The sequence below is a fragment of the Nestor notabilis genome, unplaced genomic scaffold (assembly GCF_000696875.1).
Source record: "Nestor notabilis isolate BGI_N333 unplaced genomic scaffold, ASM69687v1 scaffold15767, whole genome shotgun sequence".
Taxonomy (NCBI): domain Eukaryota; kingdom Metazoa; phylum Chordata; class Aves; order Psittaciformes; family Psittacidae; genus Nestor; species Nestor notabilis.
Genome location: NW_009937965.1, coordinates 73,023 through 95,964, shown reverse-complemented (window position 1 = coordinate 95,964; position 22,942 = coordinate 73,023). Strand labels below are relative to the sequence as shown.

The following is a 22,942-nucleotide window of genomic DNA, read 5'->3' as shown; positions in this document are numbered from 1 at the left end:
TCTTTTCTAAAGAGCCGGTAACCGTCCATTCGAACAGTCCAGTCACTGGAGTCATCCCACCATGTTTCTGTGATACCAATGATATCGTATCCCTGTAGCCTTGCATACAATCCCACTGTCGTTGTCACCAGCAAGTCCCAACACCGATCCCTGAGGGACACCACTCATTACTGGTCTCCAACTGGACGTTGAACCGTTGACCACAACTGTTTGCATGTGGCCATCCAGCCAGTTCTTTATCCACTGAGTGGTCCATCCATCAAATTGATGTCTTTCCAATTTAGAGACAAGGATGTTGTGTGGGACAGTGTCCAAGAGAGAATCTGCTTCTTTGAGATAATTGGTAAAACAGGTGCCATCAAGGCATATGTTACAGACTACTTCCTCACCACAAATTATATCTGTTTTCCTAGGATCAGTGTACCTCATACTTGTCTGCAGCTCATTTTGGTTATGTTTAGTGCTCCGACTGTGCTTTGCTGCTGCTTAGGAAGAAGATGAACTAGGAAGTTAGCAGAACTACCCCTTTTGTCAGTAGTAATGGCTTTATTTAAGTTTGAGGTGGAAAATAATTGGCAATAAAAACTAACCTTGTAGAGGAAAAAACACTGTTGGGATTTCAGGATTAGCTTTAATAAGTGGCAGATTTACTGTGGACTCTCCTTGGTGAAGAGATGGAGAACCATTTAGCTTGGAGGATTCTTCTGCCCGTGTACTCAGTGTCACTGCCTGCTCAGCATGGCTGCTCTGAATCTGGGTTGTCTGTGCTGGGAAGCCTCTGTCCTCTGTGTGTGGAGAATGGATAAGAAGTGGCAGATTTATTTTTAATATGCCCATCCTTAATTTCTCTGTTTGGTTTTTGCCTGATGGTAACTACTACATTATGGAAAGCTAGGATCCTTCAAATTCAGGGCTAAGGACAGGTAATCTGAGAAGGCTTCATTGCATTGCATGTTTGCCTTAAGCGATCACATCAGTTTCAGATACTCAGTCAGATTGTTCAACAAGTTTTCATCTTTCTGTTTCTCCCCAGTGACCCCAGAAGACTTTTATTTCTGTTACCATTAAGAACGTACTGGCTGCCAAAATACACATACTCTTGAGGTTGCTGAGAGAACCTCAGATTCCAGGGGCCTATGATTCCTTTAAGGATATCAGAGAACCAAAATTTTGGTCAGCCTAGAGACATACCAGCTTATCAATGCTCTCCGATTTAATGCTTTCACTGTCCAGATTTTACAGTGAGAGGCTATGTTCTCAAAGATTTGCAAGTTGTTTACAACAGAAATCAGCAAGCCAGATCTCTGGGGTGGAATTGTATAGATCTTTTTTATAGCATGCTCCTGAGGAAAGCTCAGAAAGCCAGATTTCATTTAAATAAATAAAAAAAGAACAACTTCTTAACGAGGAAGAAATGCACAGCATGAGGGAGAGACAGCAGAAGTGAAAGATTCATATACAGCACTCTCCCTGCTTTCTCGTTATTCTTGTGGCAGCCATCTCAGTCCACAGCTCTTCTGTTCTGGGCATCATTTTTCTCTTCTGTTTTTAAGTTGGGTGTTTTTTTAAAGGGGAAGATGAAGGTTGTTTCCCTGTTCTCCCTATTCAACAGCATTCTGATTTGAGACATAAATCTTCATAGATGGATGTATGCTTACCAGACTGATTACCTGCTGGCTTTTTCATCTCTCTATGGAGCTAGGTTTCCTAATTGCCAATACTTCTACAGGGAGGATGGGGAAGTTCTGGACAATTTATTATTTTTTTTTTTTTTTCCAGAGATGAATTATCTCTTCAGATTCCTTCAGAGTTTCTTCCAACATGGTGCCTGACTTGCACCTTTCATCAAGAGATTAGTCTCCCAGTTCCCTAAATCTAGCTCATCTGTGTTAGAAACTCAGTCTTATTAGGGTTCTGTCTTTTTTGGTGTATTCTACACACAGACCCTTTCGGAAGTCTGAACTGTTTGTCTGTTGCTGAAAAATCAAAGTATGCAGCCATTTCTGAGTAGCAGTTCTCTGAATATGGGTAACAAGCTGTGGCAAGATTTGATAAGAAGTCCTAAAGGTGATCCTTCGTTTGTGAGCGATACCGGAAACATCACAAAGAAAAGTCCGCAGCCTGGAGCAAAGCTCCATACAAACGTTTTCACCAAGCACTGTCATCTCTGATGCTGTGAAGGGTGATGTGAAGTGATTCTCTACCACAGAGTTGCTTTACAAGAGCACTGGTGATATATTTAACTACTTAGAGTTAACCACAGAGTGTGTGTACTTGTAAGCTGTCACTCAGAAAGAGAGGTTACTTTCTAGTTGATTAAGTTCTTTGAAATATGAATTCCATGTGCATCCACTTCTCCTTACTTGCCCTTCAGGTTTTTAAAAAATTGTATCTCTGGCTGAGTTAAAAATGAAATGGGGTTGTGCATGTTTTGCCTTACATGCCAGTATGCTGAGCATGAGGAAGAGTGGGACTTGAGCCCAGAGGAAAAAATTATCCAGTCTTAAAGAACTGTCTGTACCTGTTGTGTGAATTTGCACATAGTCTAAACTTCTGAGACAATGCTCATAGAGGCAAATACTCTATTTCATGCAGGAATTATCCAGGAGGAATAAATAAGTGGATGAATCCCCAAACGAAATACTTTGGTTTCTTGTTAGGGATCGGGTCAAATGGATAATGGGTTTAGTTGCATTTGACATTTAAAATATGTAACTTTTGATTAGACTTCTTTGCAGCAGACAGCAGAAAAGAAAATTCCATCTGCCTGAAGGAATCTGTGATAATTTAGCCTGCAGGGAGATGCTATTAAATGTATTAAATAAGTTTTCCAAGATGAGCAGTGCATATTTGTTGCCAGTTGTTTGTGAAGGCTCTTTGCTTTTATGATGAATTATCATTGGAAAACTTTGATTTGGTTTAAGATTAAATAAATTAAACTGTAGGCTTCATAGTCCCCAGTTTAAACCAGTTATAGGCTAGAAACTGCTATGAATTGTCATTCTGACTACTTTAGTTTGCATCAGTTATTACAGTGCTTGTTTGTAAATGAGGAAGTTCAGTAATTAAACTAAGCCTGCTGTCACATTCAAGTTGGCAAACAGGGCCGATACTTTGGAGAAAGTATCTATTAAGCAGAAGAAGCTTTAACGCTTGTGCTTTAAGGGAAGGCAATCCCGTATGTTTGTAAAATCCCCCAAAGAGGACTTAAAATGTCAGTGATTTGCTTTATACGTAATGATTAGAGCAGTTATCTATTCAGTAACTCACCAACAATTAACCTGAACTTCTTTCCAGCAGATTGCCAAACTGAGGCAGCAGCTTCAGCGCAGTAAGCAGAGTAGTCGTCACAGTAAAGAGAAAGAACGTCAGTCACCTCTCCATGGCAACCATATAGCAATCAGTCAGACTCAGGTAAGTAGATAGTTCCTTGTATTAATAGCCTCCTACTTTATCAGGGTTGGGTGAATAGCATTCTATTTCTTCCTGTCTGTCTTCCGTTTGTTTTCTAATGTGGTACACTGAAATGCTTAACAACCCAGTACCATTGCATCTTCACTGAAATGTATCTTATAGTCATCATATAATAAAAGAAAGAAGGGTTATAGCAGGATAGCAACTGAAATGTATTAAGGTGCTGGAAAAATTTAGACCATGGCCATATAAGACTGCATTTCCAGGAATACATGCTTGCTTCCAAGACTAATTTTTGTGGTGTGCTTTCAGAAGTGTCTGCTCCTCTGGAAGATATTTGCTTATCAGTTCTGCAACCCAGTTTCATCTGAGCTGGTTAAAAAAAAAAAAAAAAAAAAAGGGATAAAGAAAAGGAAGTACCAAGGATTGGCAAGCCAACAATTGATCAATCTTTCAGCAGCAAACAGAACACTAACTGGCTTGTTACAAACAGACTTGTAATTCATCTTACCATGTATTCATCAGTAAAAGACAGCAACGCTGTATCACCAGAGATATGAAGGAAAATCTCATTTCAATGTCCCATTTTAAGAATCTTTCTGATACTTTGCTTATTGTTCAGTTCCCAGCCAGAGAGGCAATTTCCGTATGACATCAAGGAAAACATTACTGTAGTGTTACTTGCTAAAAATAAAGTGATAATTCATCTTGAATTTAAACTCAACTGAAACCAAGATGGTGCTTGCCACAGTACCCCATATCTTGTGACTGGTGACTAGAGGAGCTATCACACTACAGGAAAGAAGTCATGGTTTTGTTTAGGACGTACCTCTTGGTTGTTATGGTAGTCCAGAATCTTCGTCAATGCAGACTCTTTTCTTCTAGTATAAGAGTTTGTGGTTACAGTGGCTATGTGACAGTACAGTTGTTACAGTATATTTTGAGAGGTTTTCATGGTATTAAATGGAAAAACTGCTATCATCACCAGCCTGTTCTTGTTCCAGACACTGACTTACGGTAAAACCTCAATCAGACATAAGCTTTAGGATGGCAAATATGTTTAGATTATGTTGATGGCCATTTTCATGTTCTGTACCAATGGACATTGTGATGACAAGACTTCTCTCCAGGCATCAGTCTATGGGTTTCATATCTTCCTCTCTGAGAGGTTTAGATAAGACTCCTAGTATGTCAGCTTCTGTTTTCTGTTGTCTTATTACTTACCCATTTTTCAAAGTGATGTGTGAGTTTAGGCAAATTTTAATACAGCTGATAATTTTAATACAGGCCTGGCTAAGACAATTTTTGTTTTCAGGTCATTTTTGTTATAAAAATTTGCCTGTGTTCTGAGTATATCGATATTCCTGTAATTATAAAGATGTTGACACATAAGAAAAATAGCATTGGACAAATTACCTGGACAAATTACCTGACCATAAAGCAGATTCTCAGCAGGGTGCAATGGAGGGTGTCCCATGCAGTGTCTGCTCTAGCCATTACAAACTGCCAGTGAAATTGAAACCCAATTACGAGTTCTAAAACCCAGGCAAGGTTCAGTCAATGACTTTGTGAACCTTAAGCCACTTGTAGAAAGCAGTTAATCATGTCTCATTTGACAGTGCAGACATTTGAGTCCTGATTAAATTTCACTTACAGTGGATCCTTAGCTTGGACCCCATGTTACTAACAGGCCACTATTTGAACTCCTGAAATGTTGGTTCTGTCATTGTATTTCCTGACTGCCTTTTTAAATAGCTAGCGTTTTAGAAGAAAGAAGTTGAGCTATGATAGCTGATCCTTCATGTTCCTTCTGTTTGGATAAAATCTCGTGGTTAAAACCTCATCTTGTGATGAAGACATACAGGAAATCAATATTATTCCTGAAACTTTTATGCGTCTATAACAAAGGGTCACACTACATTTTGCATAGAAATGGGTTTTGGTTTCCATCTCAAAGTAACCTGTTGCAGGTACCACTACGTATAGTCCCAGTAAAAACAGGTTTTGGTGCAGACCACAAGCCACCTAGGATATATGCTTTGAAAGAACATTCTTTAGTAGTTGGAGCTCACTTAGACACGGCTTATGCACCATCATGATTTCTGAAGAAGGTGTTCTCTGACAAGGCGGGTGAAGTTTTCAGTTCTGGCATCATTGTGGGAAGCCATCCTGCAAGCAGTGTGTTTTGTCAGAGTAAGAAAGCGCCTCTACACAAGTGACGTGCACCTTTGGAGCTGCAGGGAGAACATGTATTGGCAAGTGAACACTGTTCATGGCTGTCAGTGGAGGTACCTCTGTGCTATGTTGCTGCTGCCAAGGTAAAACTTTTGAGGTTTACTGCGCAAGATGCATATGAACTCCTGTGCTTGGTTCCTGTTGGTAACAGAGCTCCACTCCAATAGTTTTTTTTCTGAAACCATATTTCTATTTATTTATGCTTGATTCTTAGACTTGAAGAGATGTTTTTAAAGGTCTTTGACGTGAAGTTCTGAAAAGCCAGAAGCTAATGAAATTAAAGGTTCCAAATGACTGCTTTATTTTTCATTCACTAAAGCCAACCAAAAGAGAATAAAAGTGCATTAAGTGAATATTTCAGCTGAGTGGTTAAGCTTTAGGAATGTTTCAAAATACTTTTTGGATCCCAGTTAAACCATCAGCGCCCTGTGTGTTCCCCATCTCCCTTATGCAAATTCTGTAGTCTGTACATCTGGAAAGTACATATGGCTGCCTGCTTACTGATAAATGAAGTACTAGATTGCTTTTATACTAGAACATTTCTTTGAGTTAAGTAGAGGTGATTTTAGTGGCTTTTGGTTTATGCAAGCATTTATTTTCATGTAAACTTGCCAAGTAAAGAGGATCATCTAGAAGGCAAAATTAATACACAAGTTCTAGGGGTTTTGGTACACATCTTAGACTTTTGTCTTTATTCCGTTTTCCAACTTCAAATTATATTGCTGTCTACCTTCTAGGCTTCTATTTCCAGATCAGTCCCTATGCCACTGTCAAACATTTCAGTGCCAAAATCAACTGTTTCACGTGTGCCGTGTAATGTAGAAGGAATAAGCCCCGAACTGGAAAAAGTATTCATTAAGGAAAACAGTGGAAAAGAAGAAGTATCCAAGGTAAGTTTATATTAACATGTTTATGGTTGTTTTCCCTTCGTAATCTATAAACATGGGAAACCTTCCTCATGGCTGAAATTAAAAACCGTTTTCTTCAAAGAACTGTTTGAAAATTTTGTTTCAATGTTTTAGGGTGGTGTTTGGATTTTTTTGTTTTATTTTTATTTTCTTTTTTGTTTTAAAAGTGCTTCTGGCCAAACATACTTTGTTTAGAATGCCCTTTCTGTAGCAAACTTGAAAGTTTTTGGGTGAAAATTTAGATTCTTCAGGCTACAGTAGTAAGTAATTAGAGACCAGGAGATTAATTAATTTGCTTTAGTTTGCATTCTTAGGCAAGACTTAAATTTCCTGTGCTATGCTCTGCTGTTTGGTTTTAATGCTTTTCTTCCATAAACTGAATGTGGACCATTTTACTTTCATAAAACCGCTGTGGTACGCCATGGGGGATCTCCGTGTGGGAAATACTGATGAAAGGGGGGTAGGCTTTGCTTATGTGGGAGAACTGAAGTATTGGAATTGTCATTGAGCACTGGAGTGCTTAGATGACTCTTAAAATGGGAAATACTTGGTTTACAGCCACTGTTCCCTAAATAGCCAATGAAAATTTTCTGCTGTGGAATAAACTACCATTTCTTCTAATCTTCTCTGTAAGATGTAGGTTCTTTTCTTGTGAATGGTCATGCAATAGCAATTCAATGTATAAGCCAAGCTATAAAACTTCAATGAGAGGTTTCAGCAGTAAACTTTAAAAGTTTTGGAATAGTCTTGGCTTCTCCAAAGACTTAGATGTGTGGACAAAGCATTCTTAAGAATGAAATACTGTAGTGGTAGAAATCTTATGCTAAGTTTGCTTTGCTAAGGCAGGCTCATCCCTTCAGAAGGAGTGTCTTGTAACAGGGGAATAAGGGGAAAAACCAAACACACAAACTGAAACAGAAACCCCATATCAATAAGCCTTGTTGCACCATCTCCAGAAGAGAGTATAAAAAGGTATGTATTTCAGTGCCACCATTGATATTGCTTCGGCTAGGATTGTACTCTCCTAGAGATAGAGGACATTTCATTTATTATCAGACAAATTATCTTTGCAAATGTTGTCCTTGGGCTTTAACAGCTTATTGCTTGGGATGCAGTCTCCTAAGTTACTGAATGTACTGGCTCTGATCCAGCAAAACAGTTAAGCACATACTTAAGTGCATTGTTGGACTGGGGCCAGAGGTGCTCAGCAGTTTACGCAACCAAGGCAATAGTGAACCCTTCCTCCAAACATCTAGCTGGGGAGAGCCTTCAGACACAAAAGAAAGTCATAAATTAGGCATTGCCCTTGAAGTTAAGTCCATCTTTGTGGATAGAGGGTTGTTTCCTGCTTATGTAACTCTTGATTTCTGTGAAGTCTGGTCTAGCATGGCCTAAAGTGGGACTCCTAGTCTTTGAGCTTACTAGATCTCATGGCTTGCTTACAAAAGATCATAACAAAGAGTAATTTACTCAATCTTACTGCTGGTGAACTTTCTCCTGGTACAACAATTTAGCTTCATTTTAGCCTGGGGGAGTTGGGGCAGCTAGGTTAAAGGTTAGGATTTGCTGAACAAAAGATAAACCATAGGAAACCGAACTTCATAAATTTGATTTCTGCCATTCTTTCTTGCTGTATTTTTAGAAAGTACTTTAAAATAGCAGTCAAAGATAGTTGGTTGCTGTGGGTGATGTGTGAAGGATAAATTATTCTAAAGACTTCATTATAAGATTAGTGTGTATCTAAATTTTCAGCTGGTTTCTTTTAACTTCTTTCCACATTTACCTCACAGTTTTAGCAGTGCATGTTCAAACCTTAATTTTCATGTGAAGCGATCTATCCAGCTGCATAAAACACTTTATGCACTATGGGGAATCTGTATTCCTTTGCCAGGAAAGATCTGGGGAATAACATACAGCCAGCTAAAAATACTGAGAAGGAATATTACCTGTATTTTGGGTGCAGCTCACTACTTGTTTTTTTTCTTTTTTTTTTTTTTCCAATTTGGGTACTATAAAAGTAGTATTCCAATTCCTTCCATTTCATTTCAATAACCATGTTTGGGCTCTCCCAGGTAAAATAAAATGCATTTTAGTTCAGTTAACTTTTAAAAATTTTAGCCTAGTGTTCCTAGATTTTTCCTATTAGTCTCTCATCTCTTCAGTATAAACTTGTGATTTTTTTTTTTTGTAACTGTTTCTTAGTTCATACGTTGAAATTGGACTAGGTGATATAGAGGACAAAAATAAGATTAAGGTTAAGTTTTATGGATAGATTTGTGGGTATTACATGAATTGCTTTTTTAATATAGCTCCCAATTAAAAGGGGCAACCAGTGAAACTTTCCTGCCAGTTTCATACTTCATGGCTTAGTCTTCAGATACACAAATCAGTTTAGTTTATTTTTTAGACATGTTTTTTAGTTTTGTACAGTATGATGTTACATACTGTTGTTCCTTTTGCTGACTTGAATTTTTGTAATCCTACTTTAAAAATGTATATAAACTGATTTAGATATGTCTTCTGTCTTCTCATGCTGACTTAGTTCTGTTTTTTTAAATGCTCTTTGGGTTTTTCTAATAAATTTTCATGATAATAGAAATTATACTTATAAAAGTACGATTACTTGGGAAAAATAATTATTTTAGACATTAGTTGATGATGCAGTAATGTCATGATGGTCATTACCTTTTAATAATCTAATTGACCATAAAGTTTAGAGTCATTGCATTGTAAGTGGTCAAAATATTCCAAGTATTTAATTCTTTTCAGTTTAGCCATGTATGTGTACATTTTTTCAGCTCGTTCATCTTGCTTAGTTAGCTGAAGATGTTTTCTTTTTTATTTTGTTTCTTAAAACTGAGTTAAAGTTGGCTGGTTTGAGACTCTTCTTAATCACCTCAGATTTATTAATAAACTTTTAATTCATTTTCTAGTGCAGTTATTCAGTGTTTTATAGCTGGTTGACCAGCTTTCCAGGTAATTGTGATGGTACGTCTGTGTTCCCACCATAACTCCTAAGAGGGAATCAGCTTTTTGTGAAGTAGTGACAGGCTTTTGTTCTTTGTCTTCTTGTGACTCCACAATGCAAATGTTGGAGACTTGGGTACAATAAGGTGATGGACTTCTTGTAGGGAGTAGGGGGTAGGAGGTGTTCCCTCTTGCAGAATATATTGCAAAATAATGAAAAATGCCCTGTAGCAGGACACAGACAAGTTCATACATCATTTATTCAGACAAAAAAAAAAACCCAAGCATCACCAGAACTGTCTTTCAAGTATACTAAAGCAATTAGAAATAAAGCTATTTTGATGGACTATCACACAGTGTAAGTAAAAAGATTAATGTGTTTGATTTCTAATGCTTCTGGAAATAGATATCAAGGTGGTTTTATGTACCTACCAGAAAACTTAATCCTGTAATAAAATGACTTTTTCTAATTTGCACAGATGCAGAGGATCCTCACATAAATCTTCATAGTCTTCATCTGAAAAGTCTGGTTTTTTATAAATGTTCCTTCCCATGATACACTGTGGTTTTTTGCACTTGCACCTTCTCTAATGCATTGATGACTTTATTGATGCTAGAAAGAAAAAGTACTTTCCTATATCTGCCTTTGTGATCCAGAGAGCAGTTTTTAAATCAAAAGCATTGAATGCTTTGCTCTCAAGAAATTACCTCCCAAATAGACATAAGGCTTGTTAAGAACAGACTGTTTTTAAGGCTCCCATTGGTATGTTACATCATAGCAGTATTCTTGATGCTACTAAGGGTGTTGTTGGGTTTTTCCATCAGAAAGATCGATACTGAAAACAATGTGGTGAATTTTAACAGTGTGTTGAGAAGTTCATGCTGTTGTCAAATTTGAGCATTTCCATACCTTTGCAAGGAGACGAGGGTAGTACGTAACTGTGTCCAAGAACATACTGTCCCACGGGGGCTGGCAGGTGTCCTGTCAGAATGCATTTGGCATAAGATTAGTATATGACTGGACACTCTTGTAAAGAAACCCCAAAACCAGGCCTATAGAATGCAGTAATTTCTAGTTGGTTTACATGCATTGAGCATTATGGGAACTAATAGCAGCTGTACCAAATTAGTTACCCTATTTCTTATGTTGTAACATGGTGAGGGTTTTGGTTTTTAGAATAGTTTAGACATGACTCATGGTAAGTAACTTCTAAAGTATGTTTTTACGTTGATGAAGTTTAATACATGAAGTTTTTAAGAAATGGAATACTTCTAGTTGGTATTTTCATGAAGAATTTGCACTTGTCAAAACTTGGATTTGACATTAAGGGAAAGATAAATACAGAAGCACAGTAATCTGAAATATTTGGCATTTTCTATGCCTTAAAAGTTATTTTACTTGGAAAGAGTTGATAAATATTTAGCTTCTACTTGTGTGTATATTTAGAGGCATGTCTAAAAATACGGATGACTTTTTGTACCTCCCATTTTAATTCAGCAGAGGTTGAAATATGTGATTTGGGATATACTTCCTCTGCATAAGACTGCATAAGACTGTGCTGTTCCTCCAGTTGTGGAAGAACATCTGTGTTATACTGAAATTTTTAATTACGCGATCTGGTTTTTTCCCTCCCTGGAATCCTTCCTTTACCTGTTACATAGAGCATAGTATATGCACTTAATGAGCAGCTGTTCGATGTTTTTGTTTTCTTCTCATTAGATATGTGTCCTAATGCTCACTGTTAAACCTTGCTTTGAAGTCAGAAATCTGAATTTCTTCCTGGGTTTCTGCTTCTATATAATGGGAGAGTGTCTGAAATTTTGTTCTCTTTTATCACACCTGTGTGAGAAGAAAGATGATACTATCTACAGTTTATGGATGGAGAAACACAAATCCATCAGGCTTCAATAAATGCGATTCTTGCATAACCCAGGAAACTAGATGCCATTTTAGGAGTTTAAAGTGCAGCTCCCATGGTCTCCTTCTGCATCGGTGAATGTTGAAGGCTTTTGCATGTCAGTCCTATGTAGAAATGTCATCCAGAAAAGATCATAGAATAGTTAGGGTTGGAAAGGACCTTAAGATCATCTAGTTCCAACTCCCCTGCCATGGGCAGGGACACCACACACTAAAAGAGAGAGCTTGGTTCAGATGACTTCTTGGCACCTCATAGAATTTTTGTGGAAGAGACAGAAATGAAAATGCTGTTCTGCATGGCACTTATTCTTTTGATTATGTTAATTATGAGAATGTTGTCTTTCTACAGCTTCGGTCTTGTTTTTACATCTCATAATATAATGCTTTGGTTCTATCTTGTACATTGAATAAGTCATGGCCGGTTGAGGGTGATGAGAATAGCAACACGTAGTCATGTTGTAACGCATATGCAATGTGGATTGAGCTGTTGGAACAGACCACGCAGCTGTATCCAAACTTTTCCAGCATTTGGTGTAGCAACTGTAATGTTCTCTTTCTAGCATGTTTCTTTGCTCTTAATTGAAATATGAAATGGTATTAACTGGAAGGCTCAGAAGAAGAAAAGGATCTTCCTGCCTCTTTGTCTGCCTCTCAGTATAGTATGTGTTGGTTTTCTGGTTAGACTTGCTGAAAAGAGGAGAACACAATGCTAGGCCAAAAGGTTTCACGTCCTCATCGCTAGCAAAAGCACTGGGTTGAATTTTAGTCTGTTACAGTTTTGGAATGTATGGCGAAGAGGAAAGCAATGAAATAAAAATATTCGCTTGAAGCGAGAAGGAAAAAGATGTTACTTTTCTATAGCTAGAACATTTAAGCTGTTCTCTGTGGCTGGGATACAGTCCTCACTGAAGTCGGGGGGAAAAATTATATTTAAATCTTACAGGCATTTTTTTTCCTCCTTCACTTTTAAGCAAAACTATAATTTTCATTTGGTTTCTTACATTTAAAGCAGCACTGTCTTTATGGAAAAAGTACTTTTCCACTGGGAAGGACAAGTAGAGCATGCCAGTCTATTACTGTGAACATGTCTACACAGTGTACTGGGGAATGGGATGCAAGATCTTTCTGGCCGGTGCCGACTAGGCTGATACAAGCAGGCAGTGCTTACTAGCCTTGGTTCAAGATAAAGCTTGTGAACCTTGTATAAGCCTGTTCTTCATCTACTTAGTTGCTGTTTTGTCAGAGGTCACCTCTAGAAGTGAAGGATGGAATATAGAGGTGTGCTAGAGAATTACGACTTACTAGCAAAATTTGGATGGTTTCATTTAAAATTGTAGTTTGGTTGGTTGTTACAGCAATAGTATGCCATTGCATTTGACATTTTTTACTTTTGCTTTTATCCAAATGTCATCTTTGTCAGGGTGCTTGTTTTTCTTTCAACATAACAGTGACCTTTATTGAAAATTGTATTAAGAAGTATAGAGATCTATTTGTTGGGGAGGTTTGCTTTTTAAAACTATTATAAAAATATAAAACCATACTGCTAGCATGTGTTGAAGTGCATTCTGGTGTTAACTTTGCATTAAGAGAATATAGTTGGCTTAGAACATCTGCACATTTTCCCAGCATTCAGTGTAATTAATGTATGATATACTCAATGTACGTTGCGTTTTCTTGTGTAAAAGTTGTTATTTCAAAAATAGCTTGTTTGCTGTTCTTAAGGCCTTGCCTCATTACTTCAGTTATGAGTGCTACAGGCTCACATTGCTTAGTAGTTTGATATTTTCTCTGTAACCTGAATTGCTTGTTTCTCTTGCAGCCTTTGGATATCCCTGATGGTCGAAGGGCCCCATTACCTGCTCACTATCGTAGTAGTAGTACACGAAGCATTGACACTCAGACTCCGTCTGTCCAGGAGCGCAGCAGCAGCTGCAGCAGTCATTCACCGTGTGTGTCTCCCTTTTGCCCTCCTGAATCTCAGGATGGGAGTCCTTGCTCAACAGAAGATTTACTCTATGACCGTGATAAAGGTGAGAGTAGAATGAGCTGCCTTTACCTATGGGAGGCATGTGATGTCCTGCTTTTACAACTACCTTCATTTTACTCATTACATCAGTTTTTGTTTTTGTTTGATGGTTGTGGAGGGATTGAGGATTTATCTTAAAATTGGTTTTGTTTGTTTACATATCTTTTTCCCTCTTGTTTGTGAAACTTCACAAACATCTTCCATAAATATGTCAGAGGAGCACAGCAAACAGTCTTAACTATTTATGAAGATTCTAATGTGAAGAATTCAGACTGTAACATGTTTATGTATAAAAAAAGGTTTCAAGAAGGCTTGTGGTAGCCTATATGTATTCATCGTGGGTGGGTTACTTGCTGATCAAAATGATGATGAAGTAGGTTTTGGACTGCTTTTAAAAGTACTCTGCTTCTGAACTCTTACATTCCTCTTGAAGCTGTTTGGTGAGGTGCTCAGATATGAGCTTGAACAGCCTGATTGAGAGTAATTACTTGTCTGTGTATGTTGCATAACAACCCAAAATTTCTTAATAATTTTTGTGTTTATATGTCAATATCTTGCCCTTTTTTTTTCTTTTCTTTTTTTTCTGAAGTCTCTAAAATGTCATTTGGTTCTGTAGAGGGAGTAAACTGGAGTTTACATGTTCTAACAGAACATGTAGTACGAAAATACAGGCACCAGTGTACGAAGACTTGATTTTTTGGACAACTGTTTACTAATGAAATTATCCTTGGGCTTCTGGCCAGCTAGCTGGAAACACAGGCTTTAATTTGGAGGGATGCAGGGTTTGTGTCAAATGTGCAAGCTAAGAGTAGTAAATTTCACAGAGGAAACAAAAGATTTTAAGACAAATGAGCTAAAGACAGCAGTATATTGAGCTTGCAAGTAAGGTTAAGCTTTTTCTGCAAGTACTGTCTGTTTAGTACTTCTTAAAGTAACTTGGGAATAAGATTGGGGAAGGCAGCAGGAGAAGTACTTGGTTTCTGAAAAGTATTGCTTTCCCATCTTGGATTTAAAAGGAAGTAGTGGAAAACAAATCCACCTGTCCAAGTCCTGGATTGGGGATGGCTTGTGTAAGTTAACCACATCAAAGCAAAAGGCTTAGCTCTACATGATAGTTGGCCATGCTCCAAAAATAACAGAGGTATCAGCTCCCCCCACACTTCTCTTTCTTATTGTATGCATGTGAATTGTAATGTCTTGTCAAGACTGAATCACTATAGAGATACCCTCTAAGGTGTTAGCATACAAGGAAACGTCTAGACAGGTAAATTTGTTCATATTTGTCCTGATAACGAATATAAGTTAAAAAGCAAGGAAATGAAAAACACAATTCCTTTTGCAGTTAGCACTCAGTTATCATAGTAATTGGAATTTTCAGTTGTACTTTATCGGCAGTAGTTCATCTCACCTTCTTAATGCTTTTCAAGGGTTTTTATCTCCTGTCTTGGCTTTTTGAACAGCTTATTGGAGTAAAATTTACTGTTGAACTTCACAATTAGATACTTATTTGTGGATTTTGGCTTTAAGAATGGCTTTAATGCTAGGTTATCAAAAGTCTGCTTTAATTGTAGCATATAGATGATAGTGATAAACAGCCAGCTTTGTAAAGTTAATATAATTGCATTTCTAAATTAGTGTAAGTAAGGTACTTAATACTGTGCTTATGAAAAAGCTTGAACTGCTTATCACAACCTTTTTCTTTAAGGACAAGGTAGAAAAATATGTAGTTGTTTTCTAAGAGAAAGTAATTTGTTCAGAGGTTGTAAGAGTATAATCAGAAAGGCACCTTTTGGTCTCAGATCATTAAGATCCCACAGGCCAGTTGTTCTGAATATTATCTTCAAAATAGTTAAATATGGGGAATATAGGTAGAAATTACAAGGGAATAGCAAGCTTTGAGAGCTTATTAACGTTTTTTGTCCATGTTAACTGCTTTATAAGACAAAACTCAATGTTTTTCACACCTTCATTTTAAACGTCTTTGTGAAGCTAGGATAAAACTGTTGTGAGTTTGCCGTAATGCCTGTTAAGCTTTGAAAAACACATTGTATAACCAAACATAGACACTTTAAACCGAAGATATTTTTCTGTTACTTTTACTCAAGTTGAGGTTTTATTTCCTCTCTATGGGAGTAACTTGGCTTTACCATTAAAAAATATAATTATCAGCTTTATGAATGCTGCTGAGTGTGTTGCTGAATGGGAGGGGGAGGTTCGTAACTTAACCAAGAGACATGAGCAGTGAGAAGAGCCAGCGCTCTGTACAGACACAGCACTGCTTTACATTTCTAAAGCATCTTCTATTTCTTGTGCAAAGCTGTGCTTTGGCCTGAGGCCTTCACAGCTGCTCTTTGGACTGTATCTGCTGTTTGGTTTACCTTTTCTGCAAGAAGCTGCTAAACTATTCAATTTTTCAAAAGAAAGTGAAAGCTAAATTTCAGAAAAGGCCCACAGTAACTGCTCCAAATGGAGCAGCGATATTGAATGGTGTTGATTGGAGTGGAGAGGGAAGGGTGGAAAAGAAGGTATTTTAATGGCAGCTGGCTTTATGATTTTGTTTTTCAGTATCAGCCTATTGTAAGGTAAGTAACTGCCTTGCTGATCTGTTTCACTAGATCAGTTTTGTAATACTCTGCTCCATAAGATTATAATTAGGAGTGCTGCACAGCATACTTAGCAGCTATGACAGAGGTAAAGTTCAAAGGCATCCTTAGGTATAAGGAGATGAAATTTGCTTTTTTTGTACAAAAATAGATAGTATAAGCTGTTTTTCAGGGATTTTGCTTTAGATGATTTTGTGAAGCATTATGTATTCCCACTGTTGTTAGCAGGCTGTTAAAAGCAGCATGTTCATGAAGGTGAACTGAAGATAAATACCAACTCCTGGGCATCTGATTCATGGTTTTTAAAATGAAAATTGTATGTGAAGTCTTTGGATAGTCTTAAGAAACAGGTATTTTTCAGTCTATCAAAACAAATCCCAGGGCTTGCTGGCAATGTTTCTTGTTTCCTTTAAGTTTTGTCACTTAAACCCCTGTTTTACAGATTCTTTTTGTTCTCATATATGCAAGGTATTTGTGGTATTAAGTTTCCTACTTAAAATAACATTTTTAGTATTTAATTACAATCTTAAACATTTTCTAGATAACAGAATATATCCATTTTGAATATTTATGTTTATAAATTCTGTGTAACAAGGCTCCATATTGTCTGCTATGTGGTTATGGTAACAAAACTCACTTTAAAGGCTACATCTGTTAATCTTCAATCATTGTCATCGTAGGGAAATTCGATTAGTCGGCTGAAATACGCCAGCGGAGCACACCCTACTGGTGGAAGGGTGGAAGGTGCAGATGTGTCCTCTGACATGAAGGCTTCTGCATTTCAGCCTCTGAGACAGTAAAAAACCATGTGTAAATGGCACAGTTTGAGAATACACATTTGCAGTGTCATTAAGGATCAATAACGTGACAGTTTAGCAATTAAGACCTTACAAGATACACAAGTGGAGACTGGCTTAAGCTGTAAATTCCAGCTTTTGCCACTTCAGCTCATGGCCTGTTTGCCCAGTACCCTTTTGTTCTCACTCTGCTGCTGTACGTGTAGAATCAACACCAAGCTTGTACATGTGAGCCTCCTAATAACCACATGTACTTTTCAAATAGTAGTGTGCTGTGTCTGGTCAAGATGAAAAACTAATAACTTAGAAAATTGAAAGCAGGGAGGGTAAAGAGCAACAGAATGGTTAAATTATCCAATATAATTTTTTTCAGTTGTTTAACAGCTGTCTTATATAGAAAGTTTCAGCCAGACAGGGCTAAATAAACTGAAAACTTGATTGAAAACTGAACTGGCTAGACAAGACTCTAAATCTTCCAAGAACTGACTTTGAATTCCGTTCGATTCTTTCCTTGGATGTACTTCCACAGTTTTCCACTACTTGGTGGAATGAACAGTAGCACATTTTATGTGTCAAGTTTTTTAAATAGAAACTTAGATCTTCAATTTTAAATATTAGAAGGAGGAAACAAACTGTCTGGGTTCTGTTAATGATTTCTGTGTTTGGAATGAGCTGTGAGGACCAACAGTGGAAAAGTGCCAATAGGACCATCATGCTCCCAGCTTGGCAAATATCCGTATTGTCTCTAAGCTTTTTCTGCCTTCATACAGTTAACACCTAAAATTCTGTAAATGGAAGTTCTGTGTTCATTCCACAGCAAGAAAGAGCTTGAATAATCAATACACTACTGAGGTTCATTTCAACTGGTGAGGTTTTTTTTTCTCATATCTTTCATAGTAAATCTCCAGAGCGAAGTGTGATGTTTGAGCTGATTTGTGTCTTGTAAGGGGAAGCAGAGATGTTTCAAAACATGTAATGATTAGCCTTTGTATTTGATTCATGGTTATAAAGAAGTTTATGTAGTTACTGTTTGCAAGCTGTTAAAGACAACTTTAAATGCTTCAGTGAATCTAGATCATAGCGCTTGGAACTTTGGTTGGGTTTCCACTGTTGCCGAAAAGGCACACATGAACAACAGCAGAATAAACGAAGGTATCTGAGTTAAAAATGGTAAGGTACCCTGTATCAGTGGGAGGACTCAAAAAGAGCTAAAGCAAGAGCAATTATTTCACTACAAACAAGGTGTGTTTATAAGTTGGGGGATCCTTCCCCCCTTGCCATTTTGTTTCATTTGTTTAATTGTAAGCCCAAGCAGAGAATAGGGAGTCACTGATAGTAGCCTGAGATAGATGTTGCTCTTTGAAAAGGTAGAAGCCGCTGCAGAAAGCTACTTTCCCATGAGTAATTATTTTTGTATGCACTTTATCAAACATCATGCTGTCAAGATGAGTGTTTAGAGTGAGCTCTTTCAGAGTCTTAAATTTTTAAGTTTTTGTGCTTCTGTCGTTGCCAGAGTTGAGCCTTCTCTCTTCTATTTTCCAAGAAGTATAAAGAAATCTGCCTATTGCCTTGGGTCCTAGATCTTCACACCTTTAGTTCTACGTGTGTCTAGTAAAATATACGCAGACAGCTAGACTTCTGAAGAATACCTGTATCATGTAGTTAATAGCGATGAGAGAACTGAATTGTGGGAGTTTGATTTTTGGGTAATAAACAACTTCACAGAAGCAACTATGGTTGGACATCGTAATGATGGGGTATCAGCACCTGTGTTACAAACATGTTTTGTTTCTTTGCAACTTCTGAACTGTTAATTAGACTAACAAAGTCAATATTCCAGTGAAGCATTATGTTTAAAAATAAGATACATGCTGTATACACACATCTTCAGTACTTGTGTTTATACAGTGAGAAGGCATATTATCATTACCACTCATAGTTCTTCTGCATGTATTATGCATATTACCTTGTTCATTTATGTTTTCTGAAATACATAATAAAGAACATACTTGTTTCCAGGATCACAGCTCTGCTTTGTTCCGATTGCAGTGTTCTGGATAAAAATATCCTCCTGTTATGTGTTGTTATATGATAGATTACTGCTGCACTGAAGCTTTTATTCAGAAGAAATGTGCTATACAAGGGTGTTAGAAATAGCTTGCAATAAAGGAAGCATTGTTGTGGAAGCAAACCGGCATAGTGGCTAAATTGTGAAAAAAGGCATCTTGTTTGGAAATCGAATTTAATTAAAAAGCACTCTCAATCTCTAGTAATATAACTGCTTTAAATTTTCAGACAGTGGGAGTAGCTCACCGTTGCCCAAGTATGCCTCATCTCCCAAACCAAACAACAGCTACATGTTCAAACGAGAGCCCCCAGAGGGATGTGAGCGAGTGAAGGTCTTTGAGGAAATGTCGTAAGTAATGCCTTTTATATCAGCTGGTATCTGCAAAGCAGTAAACCTGTTTACTGAGCCTATTCAACTGCAGATGAATAAACTATTCCAGCTGATGAGTTTTTCAGAAGCAAACTATTCTTAGAGTTTGTGCAGAGGAGAAGTTGAAGTGTTCACGTTGGTTTGAAGAGGAAATGGAGTCTTTTATGCTTGAACTCTTTTTGTGCATTTATAAAAGGCAACAAAAATCCAAGCAGAAAAGATAAGGTACATTTAATTTCCTAAGCATTTATAAACCTCTTTCCATATTTTTTTAGTTAACTTTATAAATGTTCATGGCTTAAAACAAAAACTCTCCTTGTGGTAATTCTTTTATCAGTTCCAAGCATAGGTTACACTTTGATACATATAAAACCTATAAAATGGAATGAAGCATATGTAAAGTGTTTGTAGATAGTAGTATACTTATGGCATAGACTTTGATCAATATTTTTGCTGAGCAAGAAATTGGAAATTAAACTCTTGGACGTCATGTCTTTTTCCCCTAGGCCCAGCAGTATTTGAGCCCATGCTGTCAAGGTTGCATGCTTAGCTCCTGTGAATGAAAAACTTAAGGAGGGGACCCTTCTTGCTCTAACAGCATTCATTGCCTGCTGGATGGTGAAGGAGCAATGTTGGGTTGTGGAGGAAGCCTCCAAGACATATTACAGAATGTTGGAAAGGAGAGGTCTATTTCATGGAGGTTCTCAAAGGGATTTAATATGACTTAAATGTGGTGTTGCTGCATTGTTTTTATTCAAGAAGAATTCGTGCTATTCTAAATTACCGCGGCATTTTTTCTCGTGCATATGTACTGCAGGTTTTTCTTGCTGGAAGTTGCATGTTTATCCAGTAATTATTAAGTCATTTTTGTGACGGTGCTATTTTTAATGCTGTGGATCAGTTAGCTGACTACCAATATGGAAGATGTTTGCCCCTCTGTCCAATTAATCCCATTCCTTGTCATTCACATTTTAGCAACGTGTAGAACCACAACGTTCATGACGTAGAAGACATCTTGGATGGCCAGGTATATAATCTTTCTTCTTGTTGTAGGTCTCGTCAGCCTGTCTCAGCCCCTCTCTTTTCATGTCCTGACAAAAACAAGGTTAATTTCATCCCAACTGGATCAGCTTTCTGTCCTGTAAAACTCCTGGGCCCCCTCCTTCCTGCTTCAGACCTGACACTGAAGAACTCTCCAAATTCTGGTCAAAGCACAGCTTTGAGCACCCTGACTGTTGAGCAGCTTTCGTCCCGGGTCTCTTTCTCATCTCTGTCAGATGACACCACCAGCACAATGGACTCCCCAGAGGTCCCGGTACAGCAGCCGTCCCCACAGCAGCAGCCGCTTTTGCAAGAAATACAGACTGAAGACCATTCCTCTCCTCAGAGCTACGTGTTAATCTAGACCAAGGTGGAGCAGGCCTCTGCCCTGAAACAAGGACTGAGGAGACAATAGTTCAGATACATCTGCATGAGTTGGCAACCTTTCAGAACAACATGGAATACTTAGCAGCATTCGAAAAAATATCTCAACGCTGTTCTTGGCAGGGACAGAATTCATATTCAGCATTTTTTGTGAGAAAGCAGTAATGCCTGCATAATCCATATATCATTAAGCGTTTTAAGTGGAGACTATGCATTTCATAGTATGTTTGACCAGATTAGTACTGTGTCCTGTGTTCTGTTTCAAATTCCACAGTATAAATAAGCTCTATATATATATAAAAAGAAAAAAAAAAAAGTTGCCTGTCTGAATAGAATATGTCTTGCTGTGTTGTGTCCTATGGAAAATACTGTACTTCAGGATTATGTTTACAATTGATCCAGGTGTTTATGTTTCTAACTTCTGTAATACACACAATGCAAAAAAAGTAAAAAAAAAAAAGAAAAAAAAAAGTGGCCACAACAGTTGCACAGTGCCCACCCTATGGCCTAGCTTCAGGTACTTCTCTTGAAGTGTAAACTCAGGTAACTTGGAATGTATATCATACTGGGATATAAAATATTTTACAGCTACAAAGCTAAAGAGGGAACATCACTCTTTTGCCTTTCCTTATTTTATGCATTAATATTTCCTCATTACATTCCACTCTCTTGGAATAAGTGCATTCAGATCCAGGCGAACGATGACCCTGGACATGGGTGAACATGAGGAGAACCAGCAAATCTGTGATGTATATCACTTTGTCATGTGCTTACAAGTAAAACAACTGTTGCATTTACTGTCATTTCAATATATGTAAAAATGTGGCATTTAAAGGTTTCAGGTGTTGCTCAGTTAATGACTGTTAAACTGTTGCAAATAAAGTGTTCAGTACTAGACTGTACATGAGAAACATTCCACGTTGTGTGTGAGAGGATTTTGAAAGACAAGAATGTTTTTGTTTGAGGACAGACATTTTTTCAGGTTTCGGGGGGGGGGGGGGGGGGGGGATGATGGGGATTTCCTCTCATGTTTTTGTTGGCAATTAAGGATGTGAAATGCTACTGTTACCGTCTAAAAGTCAAATTAATGTTTAGTTTCTCTTTTGGAAATGTTCGTTCATTTTCTGGTTGGAAATAGGTTTTCAGATTTTGTCAAGCAGTGTTAGGTGAGCAGCATTTTATTTATGTAGTCAGTAATTGTGTTTTGGGATTAAAGTCCAAAAGTAGCAAGTGGGTATTCTAAGAAGGGTGGGGAAAACAATAGTTTTAAGTTAATGTTACTTAATCAAAGCTTCTCCCATAACTTTCAGTTACTTAAGCTGTGTGTGTAAAAGTGTGTTTTCCCCCATCCTTACGTGTGAATAAAAGAAAAACCCTTGTGAAATACTCCTAGTTTTGCAGGCTGGACACTTTCTCAAAATAGTACACGGCAAGAATGGGTTAGTGGTGCTCTTCTGTTGTACTGCAACAAGAGGAGCATTGCTTTCAGAGATGATTTCCTGTGATACAAAGAGGACCCCAAAGGCAAAAAAAAATTTATGTTCTTGCTCCATTGCTTTCAGCTCAGTGGAACTACATTTATGCTGTCTGCTCCTAAGAGAATAAGGTTCACCTTTTCCAGGAATTGAAGAGATTAGCAGCCTGCAGCTACTGAGCATTTAAACTTGCTCCGTTATGTTTTTTTCCTCTTTTGATGATGACATTGGAGGGGGGTGAGAGTGAGCCACCAGTAACTGCTATCTGAATATGTGCTTTCTTTGGAGATAAGGCATTGTTTCCTTTTTATTACTGAGGTTTTGTTAATACTGTCTCACAAGGTGGGATTTGCAGCCTATAAAACAAGTCACTGTTTTTGACTCCCCTTGCAGAATATAGGAGGAGAGGTCTGTCTCTAACCCTTTTCATGTGAAAAACCACCTTGAAACACAACAGCCATCTTTAACCCTACTAATCTCAGGCCTAGGTGAAAACACTATATATTTTATAGACTGAAGATAAAGGGGAGAAAATACTCATGATGTAAGTATCGATTCCTTTTAATACTTTTCTTTCTAGATTAACATTGCAGTATGAATGATGACCATTTTATGCTCTGGTTATGTCCAGATAAGAAATCGTAGTCTCTGTTATTGGTGTTAGGTTACCAGGGGATACGATGAGTGGTTTTTAGATCGGTGATGAACTCTGTACAGTATTTGCAATGCCATTACAT

General features: G+C 37.6%; 1 protein-coding gene across 1 annotated transcript; it reads left to right on the top strand.

Annotated features, from left to right (window-relative positions):
- Positions 1-3,300: 3,300 nt before the first annotated feature.
- On the top strand, positions 3,301-21,185 carry GLCCI1 (glucocorticoid induced transcript 1; the record flags this gene model as incomplete). Its single annotated transcript, XM_010019093.1, has 5 exons — positions 3,301-3,414; positions 6,387-6,539; positions 13,262-13,472; positions 19,164-19,284; positions 20,359-21,185. Coding segments are annotated over 5 exons (951 nt in total), but the record flags the coding sequence as incomplete, so codon positions are not given.
- Positions 21,186-22,942: the final 1,757 nt, after the last annotated feature.